The 23,846-nt window shown below is 42.7% G+C and overlaps 1 protein-coding gene across 4 annotated transcripts in view; it reads left to right on the forward strand.

Moving 5' to 3' along the window:
* Positions 1 to 23,846, forward strand: part of magi3a (membrane associated guanylate kinase, WW and PDZ domain containing 3a) — a 117,644-nt gene that overhangs the window by 62,975 nt on the left and 30,823 nt on the right. For all 4 annotated transcript variants that reach the window (XM_031844817.1, XM_031844818.1, XM_031844820.1 and 1 more), the window contains exons 2-3: positions 10,052 to 10,168; positions 15,569 to 15,688. In XM_031844817.1, the coding sequence (XP_031700677.1) occupies positions 10,052 to 10,168; positions 15,569 to 15,688 (237 nt within the window). The remainder of the gene's footprint in view (positions 1 to 10,051; positions 10,169 to 15,568; positions 15,689 to 23,846) is intronic.

Below are 23,846 nucleotides of genomic sequence, written 5' to 3' on the forward strand. Positions count from 1 at the left end.
ACTCTGTACTGTAGTAAATCAGTTCTGATGGGATCAGTCCCTGAGCAACACATCTCTGTGACTCACCCACTCAGGCTGGGTGTCAGTGCTGCCATGCTCTGTGTACACTGTTCATTCCTGAAGAGAAGGCCATATATCTTCAAGATGCCATTGAATCAAAAGAAAATGCAAAAAAAGTGGGCAAGGGGGTTTAGAGATGAAAACACACCCACATCCAAATGACGAAAGCTTTGGAGCACTAAATTTGAATTTAGTGGTTAATGGAAGCCGGAAGACTTAACAGTTCTGTTGTTTTTCTGTCATCTCTGACTCCGGCAGTGGCCATGGTGTCATGAAAAGTGCAGCTGCGGCGCAGGCTACCACAATCAGACAGTATAAGCAAAAATAAAGGTTTATTGGTCCGTCCCACTGGCAGTTCCTTTAACTCAAAAATCATAAATCAAACAAAAAGGTCCATGAAATAAACATAAAGCGTCCCGGAGGAGAAAGTGGTTTCTTCACCAAAAAAGTAATCCAACCCTGCCAAGTCCTTGGTATCTCTTCTTCCATGTAGGCATCCTCTCTCCTACTCCGGGCCCAACTCTTCTCTCGCGGTGCTCTCCCCTCTGCCCTTTATTCAGTTTCCCAGCCCTGCCTCAATTAGGGGCCTTAAGCACCTGCAGCTGGGTGCCTGATGAGGCAGTCTGGGAGTTGTAGTCTCTAGCCCGGGCGGCCATTTTGGGTTGTGGGCCCTGATCCTGGGTGAGGATGTAGCGCCCCTCCACCACCTGTCCCCTTGTGATGCCACAAGAACTGGACACAGGGATGGCGGTGGCGACCCGTTCATTCCTATGAGAGTTGTTCAGTGGCGCATGAAGCAAACAAAGTTCGACTCCCGATGATACAATTCAGATGATATTACCGAGATCTAATGGCGATCGTCCGCATCCATGAGCCCGTAGAGAAAGCGCATGAGCATTTCCTTTAACCCCGCCTCCAAGCCCTCAGTCCAGCCTTGTTCTCATACACATGAACGGAGGAAGTAAATAACCCTGGATTCGGCCATTAGTGTGTTTTTTAAGTGTACATTTGTAACCTAAGGATTTAAATTTGTGTCAAGTGTTCGTACTGGAAAGTTGAATCACCTAAAGAAGTTAGCCGCTGATTTAAATGTCCATGTGAGTCTACGGGAAAAGGTCTTTTTAAGCTTAATGGCATCATGTGACGGACCTGGAAGTTGTAGTTCCAGGATTTGGCATAATTAGTTTCTGGCATATAGTCACAACCTCTTTCAGCAGTGAATGCACATTTGTTGCTATTATGGATGGTGGGTTAGCTCTGTCTGACACTTAACTACAAACACACATCGTGTGATCGGATGTGTGACGTAAGACAAAGGGTGTTTGCTTTCACAGCCAAACCCCATTTCTATCCGTCTCGTTACAGCAAGCACACAGATGTTTGTTTCGATTCACTGCAGTACAGCCCCCCCCCCCCCCCCCATGAGTCCTCAGCCATCACTAACGTCTGCTATGTATGTGCAACTACAAGAATACAAATGTGAGTCATCAGAGAGAGCCTTGAAAACAGCATGAGGCAAATACTGGCATACAACTTTCAGCGGTTGTAGGGAGGTTTTGCCTCTGATTCTCCTCCTATCTGCTCTCTGGCGTCTGGCTGCTAAAGCCTTTTCATCTGCCGTGAGTGACTGATGTGGCTGCCCTCTTCTCCCAGGGCATCTGCCCAGCTTATTGAGCAGCCCCTCCTGTGTGCCTTCAAAGAGATAAAAGATAAATCACGGATAAATGTCAGTATCCAGTGGCTGAGCAATGTCTCTAGGCTTTGCGAAGCTAAAGTCATACACCTACCCTTGGCTCAGTAACCCTTCCGCCATAACTCTAAGCATTCTCTGCACACACACACACACACACACACACACACACACACACACACACTACAGACACACATCTATCAGTGAGAGGGATGGTAGGTGGACATAGGGCTGAAAAGACTGAAATCAAGCCAGCTGACTCATTTCAGTGATACGCGAGTATCCTGTCCTGCAGCTAGAGGACATGATGGATGGATGTAATGTTGGAGAGTGGTTTCTCCTCATGCACCGCATCCCTGCTTGACCTCCTGGAGATGGACAACAGGGATCAGGTCGTGATGGTGTATGGTGACTGGAATTGCTTTTTGAGTTGCAGAGAGCGTTGAGGAGGTAAAGTGAAAGGCCAGCCAGGGAAGTTAGCTGTTTTAAGTGATGAAATGTTATAGTACCCGCCGAGCTTAGAAAAATCATGGTGATTTTTTGAGTTTGCTCCTTTTTACTCCTTTAAAATGGCTTAATTGTCGTGGAATTATAACTGTTTGAATTTCCATATTTTCTAAACACTTGTGACACCCCTAAAACAAACATGGATAAGAAGTCCTTAACGTTGGAGCAGACTTTCCCCTTAGGCAAGAGAGGCACCTAACTGAGAGGGCCCTAATAGCTATAGATGTATCACAACAAATAGATATAAAACATATGAAATGTCTCTATTCTAACTCATAAATACACTCAAAGCGCGTCTTTTATCTTCGTCAGTGACATTGATATTGTAGCTGAATGAAGTGGGGCTAATGTCAACTGCTTTATCTACTGCTGGGTATTTTAATCTACAATAATTCATTATATTTTTATCAGTTGATTGTATGTTTTGTATCTACAATTCCAATCTGTGAATTTAGTGAAGTAAATCTATAAAGTACTATCAAGTTTATGCCAGGTAATTAACACCAGTGTTTTAGGTACTTTATTTGCTTAGTCAATCTGACCGCTATACATCAGAAATGCTGGCAAATGTTTGCATCATGAAACTGGTTGGGGCTCTCACTTGTTAAATGGCTGTAATCATTAATCGGCTAAGGGATTAATGAATTTATTGGTTCCGCACTGATGCATGCAAATACCTCCCTGGCGTGTGCCTGTGTCAGCAGGATGCCACTTGGAAATTTGTGTGAGTCAAGGATCGAGGGCAGCATCTGGGTCAGCCCGCCAAGAGACGCACATGTCAAATCAGCAACTGCAGCTCCTCAGGCTGTGCTTTCCAATACAATGCCTTCTGCTCCGTTGTGCATATTATTAGCAGACGTGCCTAAAACGGCACTGCTGACTACCCAGGGCCTTTTGAAGCGAGTCTTTACGCACACGTATGCAAGACCGTCACAAGCCCACAATAGTGCATGTGAGTTGGGGAACAGAGTAAATACCTCATTAGGTACCTGTCCCATGTAAATCTCTCTTGACGCGTATATCAGCAAATACTCAGTACTCCATCGCAGTATGTATGTATGTATGTATGCGCAGGTGAGAGAGAGAGAGAGAGAGAGAGAGAGACTTTTGTGTCCCCTGGAGTTCGCTCTGATGCATCGGATGGCATATTGTCAGTGACAGCCGAAGTTATTAGGGCTAAGAGCACGTCACTTTACTTGCTCTGCAGAACGTAAACCACAGAGCTGCAGAAGCTCCCGCTGCTGCTCCATCTATCTCTGTGTGGTTCCACCCTCTCCGATCCTTCAATATTACACGGATTGATCTCTACCCATGTCACTTCTTTCATTCCCTCTGATCCACTGATGACAATGAAACCCTTTGTCCTCACCTCTCGATTCGATGGGATATAAAGATCACTCTCTATCACGCAGATGAGGAGAAAAAGATTGTTACACTCTTTGATCTCTGCTTGTCATTCAGTAGCTTGTATTCTTGTCATTCTGGAAGCTTGTATGTATGCTCATGTGCAACTTGCAGAGTTTTTGTTGGCTTGCGTGTGTGTGTGTGTGTGTGTGTGTGTGTGTGTGTGTGTGTGTGTGTGCAGATAGACAGACGGAGGTTTGAAACCACGGCGATGGCAAACAGTAGCAGGCTTTTGATGATGCACATTGCAGAAGGGAGCTGCTTCATCTCCACACAACAAATTAGGCAAATGAACAATGGGGCGAAGAGAGAATGTTGCTCGGAGGCTGACGTGCCTTTTGCAATAACAAAGACTGTCTTCAAAAAAAAAAAGTTATGGCAATCCATCTGATTGTTGTGCAGACATTTTACAAAAACTCAAACGTGAAGTTTGAGGTAAAGTCGAGGGATAACCAAATGATTCATTTGGATCCATTCTCTGGGGACCATGAATGTTTGTACCACAGAAGTGGTGGACCAACAGAGAGACAAAGCGGCATCGGTATGTAGTTAAAACAAGATACTAGTCAGTGACTACAACACCAGAAAAATGAAAACCAGCAAAGTTATTCCTAATTTTCCCCTCTAACATACTAAAAGTCGGCACTGGAAACCCCTAACAGCTGCAGTGGTGGTGGGAGTGGCCACCCGGCTGTACTGGAAATGACAGACTGCAGGGCAGATAGCAGTGCTCATAGAAGCGGTTGGACATGGACACTGGGCGAAGGAGAGGTTAATGTCACGATCTGTCAGTCTGCTGCACATCACTGGACGTCGACAGGAGAGGGAAGGACTGTGGGGGTGGCTGTGACTGTTCTTTCACCTCCCTGCACCAGCGAAGAATCCAAAAGGGACAGACAAGACGAGAGAGGCTCAACCTTCCCTTTATTTCAGTTTTTTGTTAAATGTCTTCCTCTAAGCCACAATGGGATTAGAAAGGACAATTTCAAGGTTACCTCTCACTGTCGGGGGGGCGGAGCTTGTCACATGCTGCAACACCTTGAATATATGTGGTCTCACCTCTGGATGCTCTAAAGTATAAAGAGTGTATACACACATTCCCCTGTTGTCAACAGAATAGGTGTGTATTATTAAATGAGCCAAGAAAAGCACAGAGCCAGTTTTATCTCAAACATGTAACTAATGGATATTTAGTACAGTCGGCCAACAATAGCAGGCAAGCCATCCGGAGCCAAGAATATATTTCTGAATGCTGAGTACTTTGGGACACCATCTGTGTATATTGCCAAGTGCTCTGATGATTATCACATTCACCAGAATAAAGCACGCAACATTAAACCGGCACGCAATGTGTCGCAAGACCATTCCTTTCAATTAAGAGTTGAGTTTCAAGGGTGCAGGGATAATGCCATTGTCCTTGTGGCACAGCAAGCCTAACGTAGTACCACACAGTCACTTCTCCTCCAGCGTCTCATCCCCTTTCTGTCTTGTGTTATCAACAGGAATTTGACACTCATGGCTTAAGAATTCTGCTATTAAACATGTTGCTGTATTTTTACAAGATACAATTGGGAAAAGTGGAAGTTGTATGAGGTGGTTTTCGCCCTGGTCATTAGCCATCTTACAGCAAAAACACCCAGACTGACCTTATGTTGAGATACCATCCCACTAATTGGATTTTAAGGGGGATGTATCTAACCTGAGGGAAGAAAAGGGCGATTGGGGACATTGATTTCCTTCATGTAACATTTTTCATCCCAAAGCCTACCTCCATCCATAATTAATCTCTTGGGCGCTGCTGCTCCTAATTGACGTCACACTGACTACTTTTTGTGCTGGACAATTACGGCTCTCGGCTCGGACGGTGGCAATACGAGCAATGGGGCTTGTCTCGGGTGAGAAAACACTCCACGCCTCTCCTATTACAAGGAGAGGTGTTTAAGGGGGGAGTGGTGGTACTTATACCACTATCACTTGTAGTGAACATGAGCATGTGTTTGGGGAATGAGACCATTGGTGTTGGAACCCAAAATGTCTCTCTATCTGTGCCTGCTGCTCTTTAAAGAGAGAACCAAATTGCCATTTTAAGGAGAAAGTGAAGAAACTGTGTCTCTTAGATGCCAATACACTGTTTATTCTCTCTCTGCCTCTCACACACAATGAGGCAGGACAGTCTGTTACCCCGAAATGAACCAAACAAGGTGGTAATTAGCAGATGGTGGTGGCTTTTTCGCTGTTTCCGGGAGCTGTACTACTGTCAGAGAATTGCCTGTTTAGACACCCACTGACACCCCCGCTGATGACATCTCTGCATAGCTTCCGCTCTTATTTAATAAAGACATTGTGTCAGTGCAAGCCCGTTGTAATTTGACTGCCCATTTACTGGATGCCATGGTAAATATCTCTACTGCTAGTCAATTGTTTTGGCCCTGTTGAAGTGAGGCCATGCTGGTGAGCCAAGCTGCAGGGATGTCACAGAAGACGAGTCTTTTTGCTTTTGCCAGAGTAGCTGTTGTGCCTCCTGCAGCACTATGACTGATAGATTCACCCGAGTGCTCCGTTTTAAAGTGTGCAAGCTTAAATGCCAAAAAGATCGTGTTGCACCGTTTGATCAAAACTTCAATTTGTCCAACACTATGAGCAAATACCCAAACATCAGCATGCGTGCATTATCATACATGTATTAGCGTTTAGCTCAAATAACTGCTTTGCCCAAGTAAAAGTTCACAGAGCCTCACAAATAAATTCTTCGTCTTATTTCTACTGAATTCTGCTCTAAATTTGGCAATCAAGTCAAAGCGATGTTATTTTTTCCAAAAGACTTTGGGCAATTTTTCAAGTCTTTGATGCGCTGTAGCTTTTGATTGTTTCCGTTACAGCAGTAAAGTTGAGTCAAAAATGGTTGTCCACACTGCTAAACCTGTTTTACAATAGTAGAGGGACTTGAGCTCTTGTCCGGTCTTTTGGCTGAAAAACAACTTGTCTCTCAATGAAAGACTTTTCGCAAAGCGCTTCAATCGTTTTGACATCAGTGACGGGAAATGACAGATGGTGAGGTGAGCTGAGAGTAGCGCTTTCCCACGGCAGATACCAAAATCTAAAAGTCCTGGGGGAGTGGGGATAGCATGATGGGCAGCAGCATGTGCTTTCTTTTCATTCCTGTGTGATAGAGAGAGACAGACAGAAAGTGGGGGTTTTGTTAGTACATCCATCTGATATGTTCTCACTCTTTACTTAGATTTAAATTGTCATCTATTATTTTTATTTATCTAAGTAAGGTCACTCCTCTCTTCTCCTCCTATGTATAAAATGCTGAAAACTAATAGCAATTTTAGAAAGAGCCCGAGGGAGGGCTTGGTTTCTATTTCCCTTCATCCGGGCTGATCTATTGGACAGAGAGGGGGCTGCGGTGGAGCCAGCGACAGGTGGAGATGCACACATCACTTGAAAGCCAAGGCTTCTATAATGAGAGAAAACAAAAGGTTAAGTGCGGTGGAAGAAAGAAAAAGGGGGCGATGCAGGGAAGGCCAATAGCTATCCAAACAGGATTGAGGAGCCCTGTGGGGATCTCGCCCAGGGTGATGAATCTCTACAGCGAGGGAGGCAACGACGCACAGTCAGAGATGGAGCGATAGAATGCGATGAAAGGGCAGGAGGAGATTCCATGTGTGTTCCCATGCATCATCCTTACTCAACCCTCCAAACATCCCCCTCCACCCTGTCCTCCCTCGGTCCCTCTGTTTTTAATGATTCGCCATCCTAGAACGAACTCCCCCCACCTTCCCCTCCAACTCCCCCCTGTATGAGAGAGTGTCTAATGGCCAGATGACAAGGCACAAAGGCTTCTATTGTGTCCCGCATGCCTCGCACTACCCAGCCTGGCAGGCCAGCGATGCGCTGCCTTGTAACCTAGCGGGAAGCTGAGAGTTGCTGCTCCCTCTTTCTCTCTCTCTCTCTCTCTCTCTCTCTCTCTCTCTCTCCCCCCCCCCCCCCCATATCTGGAGATATGATGTAGCACGCTAACACAACCTGACAGGCGGGCCACAAACACTGCACTGTTAGAAGCACTTGAGAGGGAGGTTGCTTTGGGCATGGGGAGGTGATTTGCATGTGTTTGTGTGTGCATGGGAGAGAGACGGAGAGATTGATTTTGTGACCCACTGGGATATCTAGCCTTGGTTGCAGGCATCCTGTGGTAACAATTAGCTCCATCCACTGTGCATACTGAAACCAGTTGACCAGAAACCAGCTCACTGAAGGCAGTGTGCGGAAATGGTTCCAGGGCGGCAAATCCAAGCATGATAAAAGCCGCGGTGAAGGCAGAATCACTGCCGTCCCCTTTAACATGGGCCCAGGCCTGACCTGGTAGGGGAGGGAATATAGGATGTATATTGTTTGTGTGTGTTTTTGGGGTTTTTCATGTCTCATAGCTTCTGGGAACAGGGACCACAGGCTTGTGGCTTTCCAGTTGCAACGCGTAGCCAGACCCAGCTTTTGTTTCCTTGACCTAAATTCCTCACATTCATCGTGCCAGTAGAAACTCTATAGAGTTATATAATGAAGAGCCATGCTTCCCTTGGCCCCAGCCCTCTCTCGCCCCTCTGCCTTGCTGCAGCTACTGTTTCAACTTCAGTGAAGCAGCAGGCACACTACAAAGCCTAAGAATTCCATAATCACTTTGAATTATCAGCTCGTGTGTGTGTGAGAGACTGCACAGCAAAAGCTTTGAGTTGTGCAAGAACCTACAAAAGCTCAAATATTTTCAACGTCCCTTTTTGGCAGATGTCAAGATTTGAGAATCAACCCTCTCAACCAGGCTACATAATGCTGCTGATCTGCAGTCACAACGGTGGTTGTTTTTTTTTCCCCCTTAAGCGATAAATAAGACGAATTAATTTATTGTACAATATTTTTGAATTTGGCAAGCGATAGCTTTTTATTCCCTAGCAGCCAAGTCCATTCTTCTTGCTGAAAATGGGTATCACAAAAAATACTCTTCAAGTTTCAGAGTAGAATTCTTGAGTGTGGGATGCGTAGGATGCTTTAAAAGTTTTTTTTTTTTTTTTTTTTTTGTTTTACTTTGAGAATATTTCTCTTTGTTACGACACAGGCTGATCATGTTTTATTCTGTTTCTTTCTGCAAATTTCTACTCGTTTGAACTCTGCTACTCGTTCAGAAGACGGGAGCTTTTGTGTGTGCGTGTCTGTGTGTGTGTTTGTGATTGTGTGCGAATATTGGTAAATAGATTTGAATGGAGTTCAAAAAATGCTTCATACGAAAATCAAAGCAAGTCTACAATGATTTGTGAGTGTGCAGCATCTAGCACGCCGACTCAAAACTTTGTAGTATGGTAAAGTATTCATCAGGAGATTAGCCGACAGCAGAATTAGTCCCACAATAGTGAAAGTCATGACATGTGTTCACAGTCTCTGTAGGTTTCCTGCTGGGAGAGGTGTGTTATCTAACTTGTGTTCCTCGATCTAAGCAGATCTCACCGCCTGGCTTCTGCTTGGTTTTGATTTGTCAACATCAGATCTACGGGACTTTAACACATGTGCCAGAGAATCTTTTAGACGTTGCCAGCAAACATTCCCGCATTCCGTCCTTGTAGAGATGTGTGTTTGAAACCACACACCAAAAAGCAGATGTCGAACATGGAACTATTTTGATGAGGCGCATTACAGATTGTGTTGCACAGTCAGAACAACTGCAACATGTTAGATAGTGGTCATCTGCATGCGGTTAATTGTGTACCCCCTGCTAGACGGCTTTGAGGCGCTGGTTTTTAAGGCCCACAGTAACTGAAGCCATATTCAAAGCACATCTGCGTGTCCCTTTCCTGAGCTGCTGCCCCATGCACAGCTGGAGTCTACACAGAGGAAGAGCGCTACTGTAGCAAACACAAGGGACTTCTCTCTCTGATACTTCCTTCTCTCTTTGCATCTCCCTATTTCCTCTCGCTGACATTCTGTCGCTCAGAGGAGAATGGTAAATTTCCCTGTTCTTTGAAGATGACTTCCTCAGCCCCGTAGTGCTGTTGTTCCAGAGAAGCAACAGTCCTAATGACAGTCCTAATGCTGCATGCCTCCTGCTTTCTGTTATGCATGCCTCTGGATTTTAATATTCATCACAGCTTCAATATCTTTGCCAGTTAGCGCCTAGCCTTCTCGGGTACAAGTAATTGCTGTCCTGGCCCTTTTTGATTTAGGGCTTGTAGCACGTGTTGTTGTCCGTCGGAGGACTGTGTTGTAGCGTGTTATGAATTTAAATTTCAGAATGTCAAAATCAAATAATCAGTGTGGGTGTTTTGTGTATGAGCGCCGTGTAGATGCCCTCCTATGTGGTTAAATTGTTGGACTGACGCAGACTTCCTCTCTCTTTTCCTCTAGGCAAGGTGTTGAACACTGATTTGCGTCACTACCTCAGCCTGCAGTTTCAGAAGGGCTCCCTGGACCATAAGCTCCAGCAGGTGATCAGGGACAACCTGTACCTGCGCACCATTCCCTGTGAGTAGCCTCTGGATGCCAGTCTCCTCTCTCTCTCTCTCTCTGTCTGGGTTCTGCTTGTTGCCCTCTGACCCCTCCAGATGGAGCCTGGTCTGTTGTCATCTGTGGCTCTACCTGCGCCATCCTACTTATTGTCTTGCCGGCATTTCCCATGTTGGCTACACTTCCTATGCCGCCATTTAATTATATGTTGTCACCATTTAGAGCAGGGTGGGCCAAACATTTTCAATTGTGGGCCATATACAGAAAAAACATAAGGTGTCACGGCCAAACAATAGTGAACGCAAAAAAAAAACACACCACGTAGTCAGCTCAGCAATATGGTGAAAATATGTGGGCTGATGAACGGGCCCATAAAATTTACCGGTACAGTAGTTTATCGGTGTGCCCACATGTTACAAAAAATATTTCTGTATCTGCTACTTTAAATTAAAATTGTATTAATTCAATACTTTAAAAGCTCTTATACAGTGCATGGCCTAAGTGCCCACTTGAAGTAGAATATTATGTGTAAATCCGTATATAATTAAAGTTACATGCAGATATTGCCAAATATTGTTTTCTGTTCATGGCCTACAGGCCTACTGAAGAGATTGCGATGCATATATAAGATGTAAAACAGGCCGAAATGGTCAAATATGGTTTTCTGTGCTAAGAGGTTAAGACGGAGATCATTTCACTAAGTTCAGTCGGCAGTGTATGAACTGGGATGTGCAATTTACAACCAGTGCATTATTATTTGAAATATACTCAAGCCATATTTTAGGACATTCACCAGCTGTAGTTTGGCCACCTATGCATTGTAAAAGTATTATAACGTATTAAAACTATAGGAGTTATAATACACTCGGATCCTTGCACAACAAAAAGTCAGCGAGTGACCAGCACAAGTATTATGGTACCTTATAAATCATTGTAAAATGTGTTGTGATTGTTGCATTATGAATATTTCTGGCTGCTTATAACTTATACATGTTACAGTGCTAGAAGCAGATTATAATGCATTATAGACACAACTATTCACTTCATAATCCCAACGCAATGAGTAATGGCACCCAGTTTTAGTCTTAATGTAACTCTGATGTCCTAGAAAAACCTGAGAAGACTTTGATGCAGAAGGCTCACATTGATATTATTATTATTATTATTATTATTATTATTATGAGTGAAATATGCTCTGACTTCAGGGTTTGTACAAAAGAAACTGTATTGGAATCGAGGGGTATGGCACACTTTCTCGGTCTTTGTGTTTAATTTAATGAAAATGAGTTTTAAGAGAGACATTTATTTTCATATAAACAAAGATTTTTTTCTGATTATAGTCAGACCTTGGTTATCTTACAATTGAAGGCGTGAAAGAGTGCTGCTAACATTTTCCTCCATTTCTCTCTTGTTTAGTTCTCCGCTGCTCCTCTTAAAATAGAAGAATAGAAAAACAGGACGGAACGATTTCGTTTTTACACCCCAGTGATTTCAAAATGGACATCGAGGCCAACAGGCGTAAATGAAAGAGCAGCTGTAATTTTCTGGGCTGTACAGCTGAGTTAAAAAAACAACAAAAAAAACAACGAGAAAATGTTTTTGCCATTTATCACTGCTCCAGACATGGTTCATTATCTGCGTTTCAAAAGCTCTCATATCTGACATTTTGCATGAAAGGAAAGCCATTTAAAGAGCACCACTTGAAGTTACATTTAAATGTACAATAAAGCAGTGATGATTAATCAGACATAATAACAACAGCAGGGCTTTCTACTTCCTCATCTTGCTGAGTGACTCTGTCCACAGATTTGCTTTAGAAATGTATGAAACAATTTACAATTTGCTCCATAGCTATTTATCTGCATTAAAAGCAGTCACCACCATCTCTTACATATCAATACGATAATTACAGTTAAGCACTGATAGTACACACCATGTTCTAGTAATACCCATTTACGTACAGTCCACTTCAGAGGGTCAACACTGAAGATCTAAAAACTGGTGCCATGCATATCCCACGCGAGACACTGCAGTCTGGCTTCAGTAGCGCAGCATATGTCTCTTGTCCACTGTGCTCATGCAGGCCCGTGCCAGTAGCTTATCACAGCGCACTGAGCCACAGTGACCGCGCGAGGAGCCTAAATAGCCACTACAGCGTGATGCCTGGGCTCATTACAGCAGCGCGAATGGCATCTCAAAGCGAGGGAAGCATGACTTCCCGCTTGCGCTACACACAGCGAGGCTTTATTAAGTGTCACTGCTGCCTCCCACAAAAAGATGACAGGAGCTCAAGAAAGTGCCAGGGGTCCAGGGCACCACGGAAATCCTTGAGGCCTGGCTAAATCCCGACCCACAGCTCCTCCACCAACTATCTTTTTTTAATATTTTTTATTATATATAAATCCCTGGGCATTAATATTTGTCATGGTATGGCAATCAGCTCCAGTGTCATTGCCAGATTTAAAAAAAAAAAAAAGAGTAAAAAAAAGTTCCTCCTGTTTTCAATCCTAGCATTTATTATAATTTGTTTTTGAAGATTTAAGATTTATGTATCTCATCATTTAGTCTTCCTACTGCAGAGAAATAGAAAGTTAAACGTGGATCGTATTAAATTCTGTATTTTATATAAAGATTGCATTAATCCACAGTGCTATTTTTAGATTGTAATGCATTATAAGTCATAGAAAGTGTTACCCTATATTTCCTCATCCAAAACACACAGTGGAGATTCATTTTATTATAGTAGCATTATTACATTACGCAGGATTTTTATATGGATCAGATGGATGCTTATCAGAAAGGTATATGATCAAACCAAACTTGTTTTATGGAGTGCTTGTTTTCTTACCATCTATAAATCAGATTAAAAACCACAGCAGTCCAGTTTTTCATTACATGGCCTAATTTGTGTGCAGCAAGCTTCTTATTTAGAATTACATAAGTAAAATATATATTATATAACTGTGTGAAAAGCTATAAGTTAATATATTAGCTTCTTAGCAAACAAAGCAAAGCAAGTTTAGTAATTGTTTGTGATGAACGCAGATTATTAATACCTTAATAACATCATTGACCAGATGAGTTAAGCATCAATGCTCCTTAAATTATCAGCAGCATAGAAGCATCAAGCTACTGCTGCAGTTCAATGTAAGCTAGTTGATCTTGTAAGATAACGCTCCAGAAATCATCTTTTTAATCTGATATGTGCTCCAAAATGGGCAGACTGCATGAGGTCAATATTGTTGCTGCCCTCCAAGTTAGTATTCTACTTTATTGTGTGTTCATCAGACACTACAGCCAACGTCCAACAGTCCCTCTTTGTTTTTCTCGAAATTTAAAGTTGACACAATCTGATCTGGTACCTGTCAGTTTAATGTGTTTCTCTTTTTTTCTGTTCTATTGTTCAGCTGCAATTAGCATCTTATAGCCTTGGTGGTAAACGCTTGTCACACGGCCTCTGGTGCCCCACTGTGAGTGGGTGTTCAACACACAAAACAGAGTTTACACCTATAAAGCTGGAGAGCTATGTAATGTTGTTACGCCCGTAGACCCAGTGACTACTAGGATTCGTTTTCTTTCGGTGTGCCGCTTTTGTCTTGTCTCACTGCGGTCGTTTCATCTCTTCAAACAGAGGCTTGTGAGGAGCCACACACAAGATGGAAGTTCAAACATCTCTTTTCCAGTGAGAATTACCAGCAAATTTCTTCTTGTCTTCTCTTCAAAGCTCCTTATCCCAGCGCTCCTTCTCAGATAACGGTTAGATTTCCAGTTTCATCAGTCTTAGGCTGGGGTGTGATCATACTCTTCACTCCTCACAGCTGTCCAGGTGTGGAGACCGAAGAGATGCTGTGCTTTGTGAGTGCAGATAGCATCCGCTGCTTCCGGTTTCCCCATTATTTCTTTTAAGCTGTAAAGAATCCTGTCACCTCACACGGTTACAGCAGTACTTACAGACACCTCAGATGATAAAACTATAATTACAAAAACACATGATGGTGTTAGGAGAATTAGAAGTGAAAGGGTTGCTAAAACTTATTTGAGAATCTTCTCGTAAGTTAGCTGAATAAACAATAAAAAGCTTAATAATTGCATTTCCACGTTCCTTCTTCCAAAAGCAAGCTCATATTTCCTCCCTCCGTGGCTTTGCTGGTCCCCTCTGATTGCTCTGTTTGACAGAATAAAAGATTGTCTCCGCAACCGACTAAGCTGTTTCAGATGTGATGGCTCATACCTCTAAATTTCCTTCTGCCTGCAGTGCAGCCAGATAGCAGAGCAGCAGTTCAACTGAGGTAGCGTAAAAAAGCCCTGATTACATCTAAGATGACGGCAAGCAGAGTCGGCATGTTAGGGAGCGTGAAATCATTTTCATAACAATGCGTTTCCAAATGTCTCGCAGATGAGAGTACATCAACAGGGAAAAACATGACACGTTCTTTAACCGGTTGCGGCAGTTATGGTGGATTGCTATTTAACGACTGGAACTTTGCATGAACTGGAATGTGGCGGAGAGCTTGACTTTTGGAGCGGCAGTGTGTTTTAGGGGGAAAACAGAAGTAAAGATCTTTACAAGGAAGGAGAGAAAGTTGGAACTCATGTTGCTTCAAGATCATTTCAACCATAAAGCAACTGACCTCGACCATCACCACTGGCATGAAGGAGACGGTACACTGTAATACGTGTCACTGAATTTTACACCCATGACCTCGTTCATCCTTGGTTTATGAACGTGAATAAATCCCTCTGGAGACAGGGCTGCCTCTAAGGCCGTAACCTTTTAGTGTTACAGGAAAGGACTTTGACGATAAAGATGCCATGGGGGGCATTCACAAATTGATTCTTTGGTCTATCGCAAATAGGGATGTCGCAGAAAAGGTCTGGTGTAAACAAGATGTTTACTTGAATAGCATTATACTGCCAAGTCACCATGAAACATTTTTGTTTAATCGTTGTTTTCCACTATGTTGCCTTGGACACCAAGCTGTACGTGGGATCGAGGATATATTGTTTTGTGAGCGCACAGCAAATGTAAAAGTAGTTTAATTATTCAACAATAATGCAGAAGGTCGACAGTGAAGTTAGCCTTCATCTATTTATGTAGTTGGTGCACAACTTAGTAAAGCCGTCTTTTCTAAATTCTATGTATCGCATTAATATATTATTTAATTGCATCCTTGAGGAATAAAAGTGATGCTGCACAGAAATCAAAGAAAAAGTGTGCAATTATAATCCTGTTAATTGTCATTATCATCACACTTCCTCTGTATTCTGACAGCTGTGTTGGTGCTAGAGAGGATGTTTTATATTTTAATAATGCATTCGTATCTTTGTGGTTTCAGCTCTGATGACTGTCTGATTCATGATGTAGACACACATTTGTTTGGATGTTCCCTCCGTCTTAAACTGTGTCATTATTGGCAGGTACCACTCGGCAGCCCAGAGAGGGGGAGGTTCCTGGAGTGGACTATAATTTCATCAGTGTGGGGGAGTTCCGGGACCTGGAAGAAAGCGGACTGCTGCTGGAGAGTGGCACCTATGATGGTACGTCTCAATGCAACACATACGTCAACTCTACAACACTATAGATGGGGATGTATATACTGTTTATTTTGCGTAGCTGCTTGAGTCAGAGATGGTTGGTTGAGGTTAGGTATTGTGAGGGTTAGATGTTTTCAGGGGAGATCCAGACCGCTGGACTTTCCAGTCACACCAAAAATTAACTGGATCCGGTTAACAATCAAAAAGTATTTAATAAACAAGAGAAGCTAGAACAGTTGCAAACTGAATTACTCTATCGATATCGATATCAATATGTCCCCAGGGCAGAGTTCTCACAAGGCCCACTAAATAGCCCAGCCCAGCTGGTAAACTACCCAGAGTGGTAACGGCGCGACCTCTGGCCAAAACCCTCTGGAACTAAGCCTATATTTAAAAGTCTCTGTCCGAAAGTTTAAATGTCCAGTATCAGCCTCTATGATTGGCCGAAATTCAATAGCCCCTCCTGGCTTGGGGCAGTTATCATCTCAGTGTTTGGTTGAAGTCGTCCGGACTCCTCCTCAGGTCCTGGTGGTCAGTTGTCCACCCCTCTGTCCTCTGCTGCACCTCTGTAAAGTCTCACTCAAAATGTTCCCTTTCTGACCCTCAAAACTATTCATACAGTGTTTTAATACCTTTAGAGACTATACTTCTATGGTTTAATACATTCAGTAAGTAAAATACTGTAACATAATATCCTCTACAAGTAAGAATATTGTAAACATAATACATTCCATAAGTAAATATTTTGTGACATTCTTATTATTGTGACACTTCTACTCACCACTAGGGGTGTTATTTAATCCTACTTATAATATTTCTAATACTGAAATCCTCCACAGTATCGACAGTAGACTTATTTGTTTAATACCCCCGAAGGGCGGGACTCAAAGAGAAACGGACAATGCCATGCATTTATCAATACACAGCACAGAGAGAGGCACTTCTGAAATCCCGCCTCCAATTTCCCACTGGGCATTGACCCTGAGTGGTAAGGGTCAGGACAGCCCATTGGTCATGGCAGAGAACCGTAATAAACCAGGTTACCGGTAAACCATGAGCTCACAGATTTGCGTGGTTGCCTCGTTGCCTTTCAGTTGTGGTCCGTGTCGTGTTGCCCCCGACGTCTCACAAACGCATCCGTAAAGTAAACATGAAGTCATATTGACTCGCGGGTAACTCGTGTATTGAACAGTTTTGATGAGCCATCGCCCCACTGCGTTGACCCACAGGGGGAAATCAAATACCGGTTGCTGACGGCAAGTCATGCAGCACTTTACTGCCTTTTTACGGGTATATTTGTGTTCTCGCAAAGGGCTCACCAAGAAATAACTGATTATGAGCAATATTAGTCGAGACTGCAACTCGAGCTCATGTTATGAATAATGAGAAACAGGCGGGAGCAAGATGAAAAAGAAGAGGCTTAACATAATAATATGGGAGGAAAGTTACTTTTAAATGAGGAAGTGCCAAAATACATGGAGTCGAACAGAAACGCTACACCGCTTGTTTTTAATTCCTTTTCAACTCTGATGCATCACGGAAGGTCACTCAGGAGGTGTTGTGCATACAAGTTACCATGGTTGTCAAATGAACTTACACGAACAGGCTTCATACGCTGCTTATATACGACGCTCACTTTGAAGACAGAGCTTCTTCAGGTGGTCTCAGTCTGCTTGTTTGGACCAGTTGACCGCTTTCAACTGAGCCAAACGGGCAAACACGTCTCAGTTCGCGAGATAGTCAAACTAATTTAAACTTGGAGAGAAAAACTACAGCTCAAAGAATGCAGAGAGAGAAACACAGCATTAAGTGATCACTACGGTACATGATCCCAGTCCGCCCTGGGGACACGGCTGCAGGCCGAGGGTGAATCCCAACACCGTGCCCCGGCTATTAGTTCTCTCGTGTTTTTGCCGAGCTGTGCACTATTAGGTCATCGCATGAAGTCAACACATTGCCGAAGTCATCAGCAGACTGTCACTGTACGTGACCAAGCTGGAGATAATATACCCCCAAGTGATTTTGAGGCCGAGAAGAACTTCTGGTCCTTTCACACGTTGTGTCGTAAATCTCTTGGCTACGTTAGTCCGCCCTCTGTCCCATACCCAGCCCTTCAACCCTGAACCTATGAACCAGTCAACAGGATGAATAATGGATCTGTTCTGCCCTTCCCTGCTTAATGTAACACAACCGTATGTTTATTGACGGCGCAGATTCAGAAGCCCACAGACAGTTAATCATTAATGCTCAGACTTTTGACCTCCGAGTCTCCACAGATAAGCTGTTAGACAAACACAGATCTACAGACAGACAGGCACTTGAATGCAGGTAAAGAGGGAGGGAGAGATATTCACCACATAATGAATGAATTCTCCATGACGAGTTAGTCACCGACTGCAGATCTGTTACTTGTCGCCACAGCTAGTATAGTGTAGATTGTAAAATTAGCCTTGAGCACCCATTCACACAGAGATGCATTGGTGAAAGATTTTCTTTAATTTGTACTAACAACGTAGGATGTAAGTCAGGACTTGTTGGTGCAAAAATAGTTCAACTTTTGTGGATTTCATGTAGATTGAGTTCTTTATGCAGCAGATTAAAAAACATTTCTCACTAGTGCGATGCAAAAATGCGGTGTGGAAATCGGAAAGTCCTCATGCAAAACACAATACATAAATCAGACGCCAAATTTGATGCTAACGTTAGCTGATGTGGCTAGCCCATTCCGTGACAGTCGTATAACATTAACAAGTGCATATCGGCTAAATTGCTACAGTCATCTTATCTCAGCAGCTGTGCGATCTCAAGCCAGATATTGTCCCTTATTTGTTTATTTGAGGTAGTAGTCGCAATGTTTGTCGTACATTATTGGATGTTGACAAAGGGACTGCCCATTATTCTAAAAAAATTTCAATTTGACAGGGAAAAAAAACATTTGTCTGACAATAGGACCATTTTTTTCTAAAATACACACTCTCCTTGCAACAAACAGAAGCACATGCCTAATTATTATGCATAATGATGGTAATAATTTTAATGGATTGTCTTTCATTGGTCAAACATTTATTTCCCCAGGTTGAAATTCGCTGAAATCGAGGTTCGTCCGAATATTTTATCTCCTGCACAAAAGTGCCGCAGTTGTGTGAAAGCATGCATAAGAACCCACAAAATCTGTTTTTATCAAATTTCCAATAAAATGATTGGGATGGAAATCCACACTTGGTATGAAACGGCTTTTAATGACGCCATAAACTGCTTCTTGGTTCACCCGAACACTTTCTTTTATCTTATTCATTAGTTGCAGATTTTCTAACATCATGGACTCTTTATGTTATTCTGTGTTGTGGTTATAGTATTCATTCGCTTTATGTCTTATGTTGTTTTGTTGTGTTTGATTGTTTCCATGCTGCAAAAAGAATGTCCCTCTTGTGGGACAAAATCTGAACTGAACTGAACTTTGAGTGTCAAGGGCTCAGTGGAAACCACAACTTCATTCCCTTTGTACTTTTTCATTGCTGCCAGTCATTAGCCACCTCCCTCTCTCTCACTGTTTGGGATATGCCCTCCTTAGTGCACAGCTATACTTACTGCATATGTGGCGAATTGAATGGAAACATCTTCCTGGGCAGCCACGTTCACCGCTGTGACTAATCCTCCAGACCTGTGAACAACAGAGGCTGGATGTATCCATGGGTTCATCTGTAACCAAGACACTCCCTCCCACTGCTCTGCTTGAGCCAGTATCTGAGACAATGAGTGTTTCACAGATTGGTTGTCATATCGCTCACCAATAATAGAAAGATATATTTCCGAAGGCCAATATTCAGAAAATACTTCGCCGAGCATAAAAGAGGAAAATTGTGTGTTTATGAGAGCGCTCCTCAGCATTAATCCATTACATTTTCAACTGCCAACAGTCTCGCTCTCTGCATTCTAAGCAGGCATTAGCAGCGACGTTGACTCAGCCGCTGGTAAAGTGGACGGGGAAGTTTAAACGGCACAGAAACAAAGACGGATTCGTTTGCCAGATTTCTTTTTACAGAATGACTAAAGTGTCAATGTGTGAGTAATACTTCTCGAATAATAGATTTGCTTGTGCGCCAGCGTGCATGTATGTGAATTAGGGCAAATCCAATTTTCTACCCCTCACTGTGGTTGGTAAAGAAAAGCCAGAAATATGAATCATTCATGACTGAGACAGCGAGCTGGAAAGAACAAGCAAAATTCAAGGAAAGCAGGTATCTCTCTCTGTTGAAACTCAAAGCAGGCAACAGTGGATATAAAGATCTCAGCTGAAGAAGCAGCATGAACGTGTATGATGTCTTATTGTTGCCCAAGTTATGCTGACACTGCTACCATTTATTAAGTATGCATTCCATATGCCTTTCTATCGTGGGCTTTTCTTTTATAGTTGTTCGATGCTAGGAATGCTGGATATGGTGTTAGCATTTACAAGGCTAGAGTCAGATTCACAACCTTGATTGGAGGTTTAAGCTAGGTTCATGGGTGAATGAAAGTGACTCACTGCAAGCAAACTACAGAATAACACACCATGAATCAAGCATAAGAGGCTGGGACAAAGAAAACAGGGCATGAGTTCTACAGAAAAGGCTGTGCTGTCGTACTTTCCTTCTAGCTGACACTTAAAAAAAGGGATGAAGATGAAATATCTGTTTTGTTTTTGCAATACAAAATGTACTCCCCTTGACAATCATGGACTTTACTGGTAAATAAATGATCATTTACTGTCCCCTTGTTTTGCTGGGTCACATTGCCTTCAGCCATTTTGTAATAGGGTCGTTTTTGTTATGATGGGCTTTGTGAAGTTCTGAGGCAAAGCTGAATAGCTGTGGATTAGATGGAAGCAGGGCAACAGGCTAGAAGTCACGGAGGAAGGAGGGTGCAAAGGTGCTGCGCTAGCAACAGCTGCCCACTCCGAGGAACCGGCAAATCAGAGGCTTGAAGGATTAAGAAGTGCCTCCGCTCTCAGGACTGCACTGCTGATATCAAAGGAGTCGGATTAGTGTTGTTGTTGTTGCGCTCGTCCAAGTAAAATAAGAGAACAAAAAAAAAATATATGTATATCTGAAAGAGAAAGTGGACGAAGAAAAGATGGAGGGATAAAGAGAAAGGAGTTGGGATGGAAGGAAAAGACACAGAGGATGTATAATTTACGTCGGGTGTCACTGCACAGACTGAGGTGATGAACATAATCTAGAAAGGATGAGAGCCACGTCATTTAACAGTGGATTGTGAAGCTGTTTGCAAAATATACACACACACACTAGCATGGGGGAGCAGAGGAATGCGGGGTTAACAAGGTTGGCTTGTGAAGTGTTGGCATCCATGCCAAGCAGGACTGGAGCCCTGTGCCAAGGCTGGAGCACAAGATGGGCTTCACCCGCCTGGGGCACTGGTAGTTAGTGATGCGAACCCCCGGCAGCCAGGGCACTGCCCGAGAGAGTGGAAGTCCATCCTCGATGATTAATGAGGGTCTGTGACTGTGGCTGGCAGGTTCAAAGAGGCAGCGGGATGAACGCAGAGGGGGGGGGGGGAGCAGGTGAAGCCTGTGCCCGAGTATAAACCTTTTTGAGAGGTTCTTCCCAAACTGCTGCGACAGAAGGGGTGTCTCCGATTTCCATTTGTGTTTTTAAAAACACAGAGCTATATTGCACATCGCTAAATGACCATGACTGCGTGAATCTTTGCTCTCGAGCATTTCCATCGCAGCTTATAATTAAAGTTTTTCTGAAGGTTATAGTGTGATTAAGAGAGATTATGTCTCGCTGCAGATTCAACTCTGGTCACAGTTGTACTCTCGTTTTTAATCAGATTCTCACGAGTTGGAGATGAGATACGCTGACAGCTGTTGACTAAAACGGATGACGTGACACACACACACACACACATACAGGCATTCTTTCTCACCCATACACACACAGCTTTAGTGGTGTATATTTCAGCTCTCTGGGCACAGACACCTTTTAACATGAAGCAAGTTTAAAACAAAAAACAAATACTCCCTTTGACATGAAACTGCTTCTTATTGGCAGCAAACACAAGCCTGCATGTGTAACATGACTGAATAGCTGTGTAGTTCACTGACGGTGCCAAGCAAGCGTTGGCCCAGGCTGTTAAAAATTGAAAATGGCTTTGCTTTGCACTGTCCACCCACCACTCTCTGAAAGCTGCAAAAGAGCTTTAATGTAATCGCACTATGCCAAAATTGTCAGTCCTCTGTGCGCACTGTTTCTGTTTCTGCTGATGTTACCTTTATCAAGACTGCTCCTTGTCACTTTGCCACAGCGTGACTAAAGAGACGCAAGATAGACATGGCATAATCTGTTGATGAGCAGAAATGTTTAATTTTACAGTGTGATGAGCAGTAGTATTTTTATCCGCTGTCCTTTTCTTCTCTTTAAGACTAACCGTTGCTTCTAATAGGTTAAACATAGCCAACAAATTGAGAGGTATATGAACCTCATCAGTAGTTTTTATACTTCTAGTCAGGAGGGCTTGGTGATATGGTCAAAATCTTCTGTCCAGATGTATGTCATTTACAGAGGTAGGTAGAGTAGCCACAAACTGTATTCAAGTAAAAGTATACATGCTACGTATAAACCAGACAATATTCCCAGTCTGTGGTCTCAAAATATGACATTAATATTATACTTTTTATTTTAGTTTATTACACAGTAATTGTTACTTGTTACTACCGACCTCCGTTCATTTCACATCTCGATAACAATATATATCACAATGTAGCCCGTTTTCTGGTAGTTTACTTAATAAATATTCTATACGAAATGACCACATAGTAAAGTTTAGTATAGTCCTGACTGTTTATACATGCATGCACACAAAAGTAATCGCATTAAGACAATAGTTTGATTGAATTGAGGTCTTCCTGTGAGCAGAATTCTTGGTTGTAGATATTTGTAGGATTTTAACTATAACGCTAAATGAATGAATGACAAAATCCTAAGTACATTTATGTAGAACACACAGTAAATATAGTACAGGACAACAGTAAATATATCATTTGTATACTTGTGTTGTGCATTGTATTGTATAGTGTTTGTAAGTGGGCGATCTACAGTTGAGCATATTGTAGAATACCGAGGACGGAGATCTGAGCAATCACTATGGCCAAATTTATTCATTAATTATTTATTAGAATTATTCTTTCATAGATATTACGGTAATTGTTGTTGCTCCATGTCCTTGTTCATTGTTACATTCCGCATAGAATACAGCATGTTGACGTGTTGATTCAGTGCCCGTATCAACAGGTGTCTCACACACACACACACACACACACACACGTGGTCATGGGGAACTGGTGGGATGGTGGCTCCCAGGCTCTTTTTTCTCTCCAAGAATGAACAACCCATTAATCTAAGGCAGTAATTAAGGTGGAATATTTGAGGTGGCATAATCAGGGTTGCCAAAGGGTGACCAGACATCCTATTCAAATGAGGACCGCTTTTAGAATGTGTTCCGGCATCCCAATAGGGACGGTCTTTGTCCTGATAATGAGACGTCGGACATTTGTTAAAGAGTCAGAATCATACATCAGGACAACAGACAGGTTAGATCAGTGATTTCTGTCTCCGGCATCAGTCGTGAGGGAAAGCACAGCAGCAGCCTCCACATCACTAGATGAGCTGTTATGACGGCAGCTCTAACTATATTTAATTTAGATGATGATCTGAGCAAACTACTTTCTCTCGTCTGCCTGTCTAATAGAGGTGGGTCGATAACGAAATGGCTCATTTTGAACCTCAAATAAAAAAGATTCTATCCAGACACAGAAGCCGTGTAAGTGCTAATTTACAAGCAAAAGTGAGTCTTGACACTTGGCAGTTTCTGACACGCTCAATAATTTATAAAAAAAGACATTTCTTTTCTCTCCATGCTAATTCATAACCACTCATTCTGCTAGAGTATGTTTGTATAAGTACAGTGTCTGCCAGTTTGTGAGTTGGTAGGCACTCCAGATACCAAAATGTAGGTGCACGATAACGGTGTGTAGCATTAGATGTGGAAATTGAATATATTAATGAGTATGTTTTCTTTTGTGTATAATCACCTGAAAATAACAACTGATGTGTTTTCCTGTTACCTTAGAATGATCATTGTTCAAAAAAAATCTACATTC

The sequence above is a fragment of the Anarrhichthys ocellatus genome, unplaced genomic scaffold, assembly GCF_004355925.1.
Source record: "Anarrhichthys ocellatus isolate YVR2014 unplaced genomic scaffold, GSC_Weel_1.0 scaffold5, whole genome shotgun sequence".
In the NCBI taxonomy this organism is placed as follows: Eukaryota; Metazoa; Chordata; class Actinopteri; order Perciformes; family Anarhichadidae; genus Anarrhichthys; species Anarrhichthys ocellatus.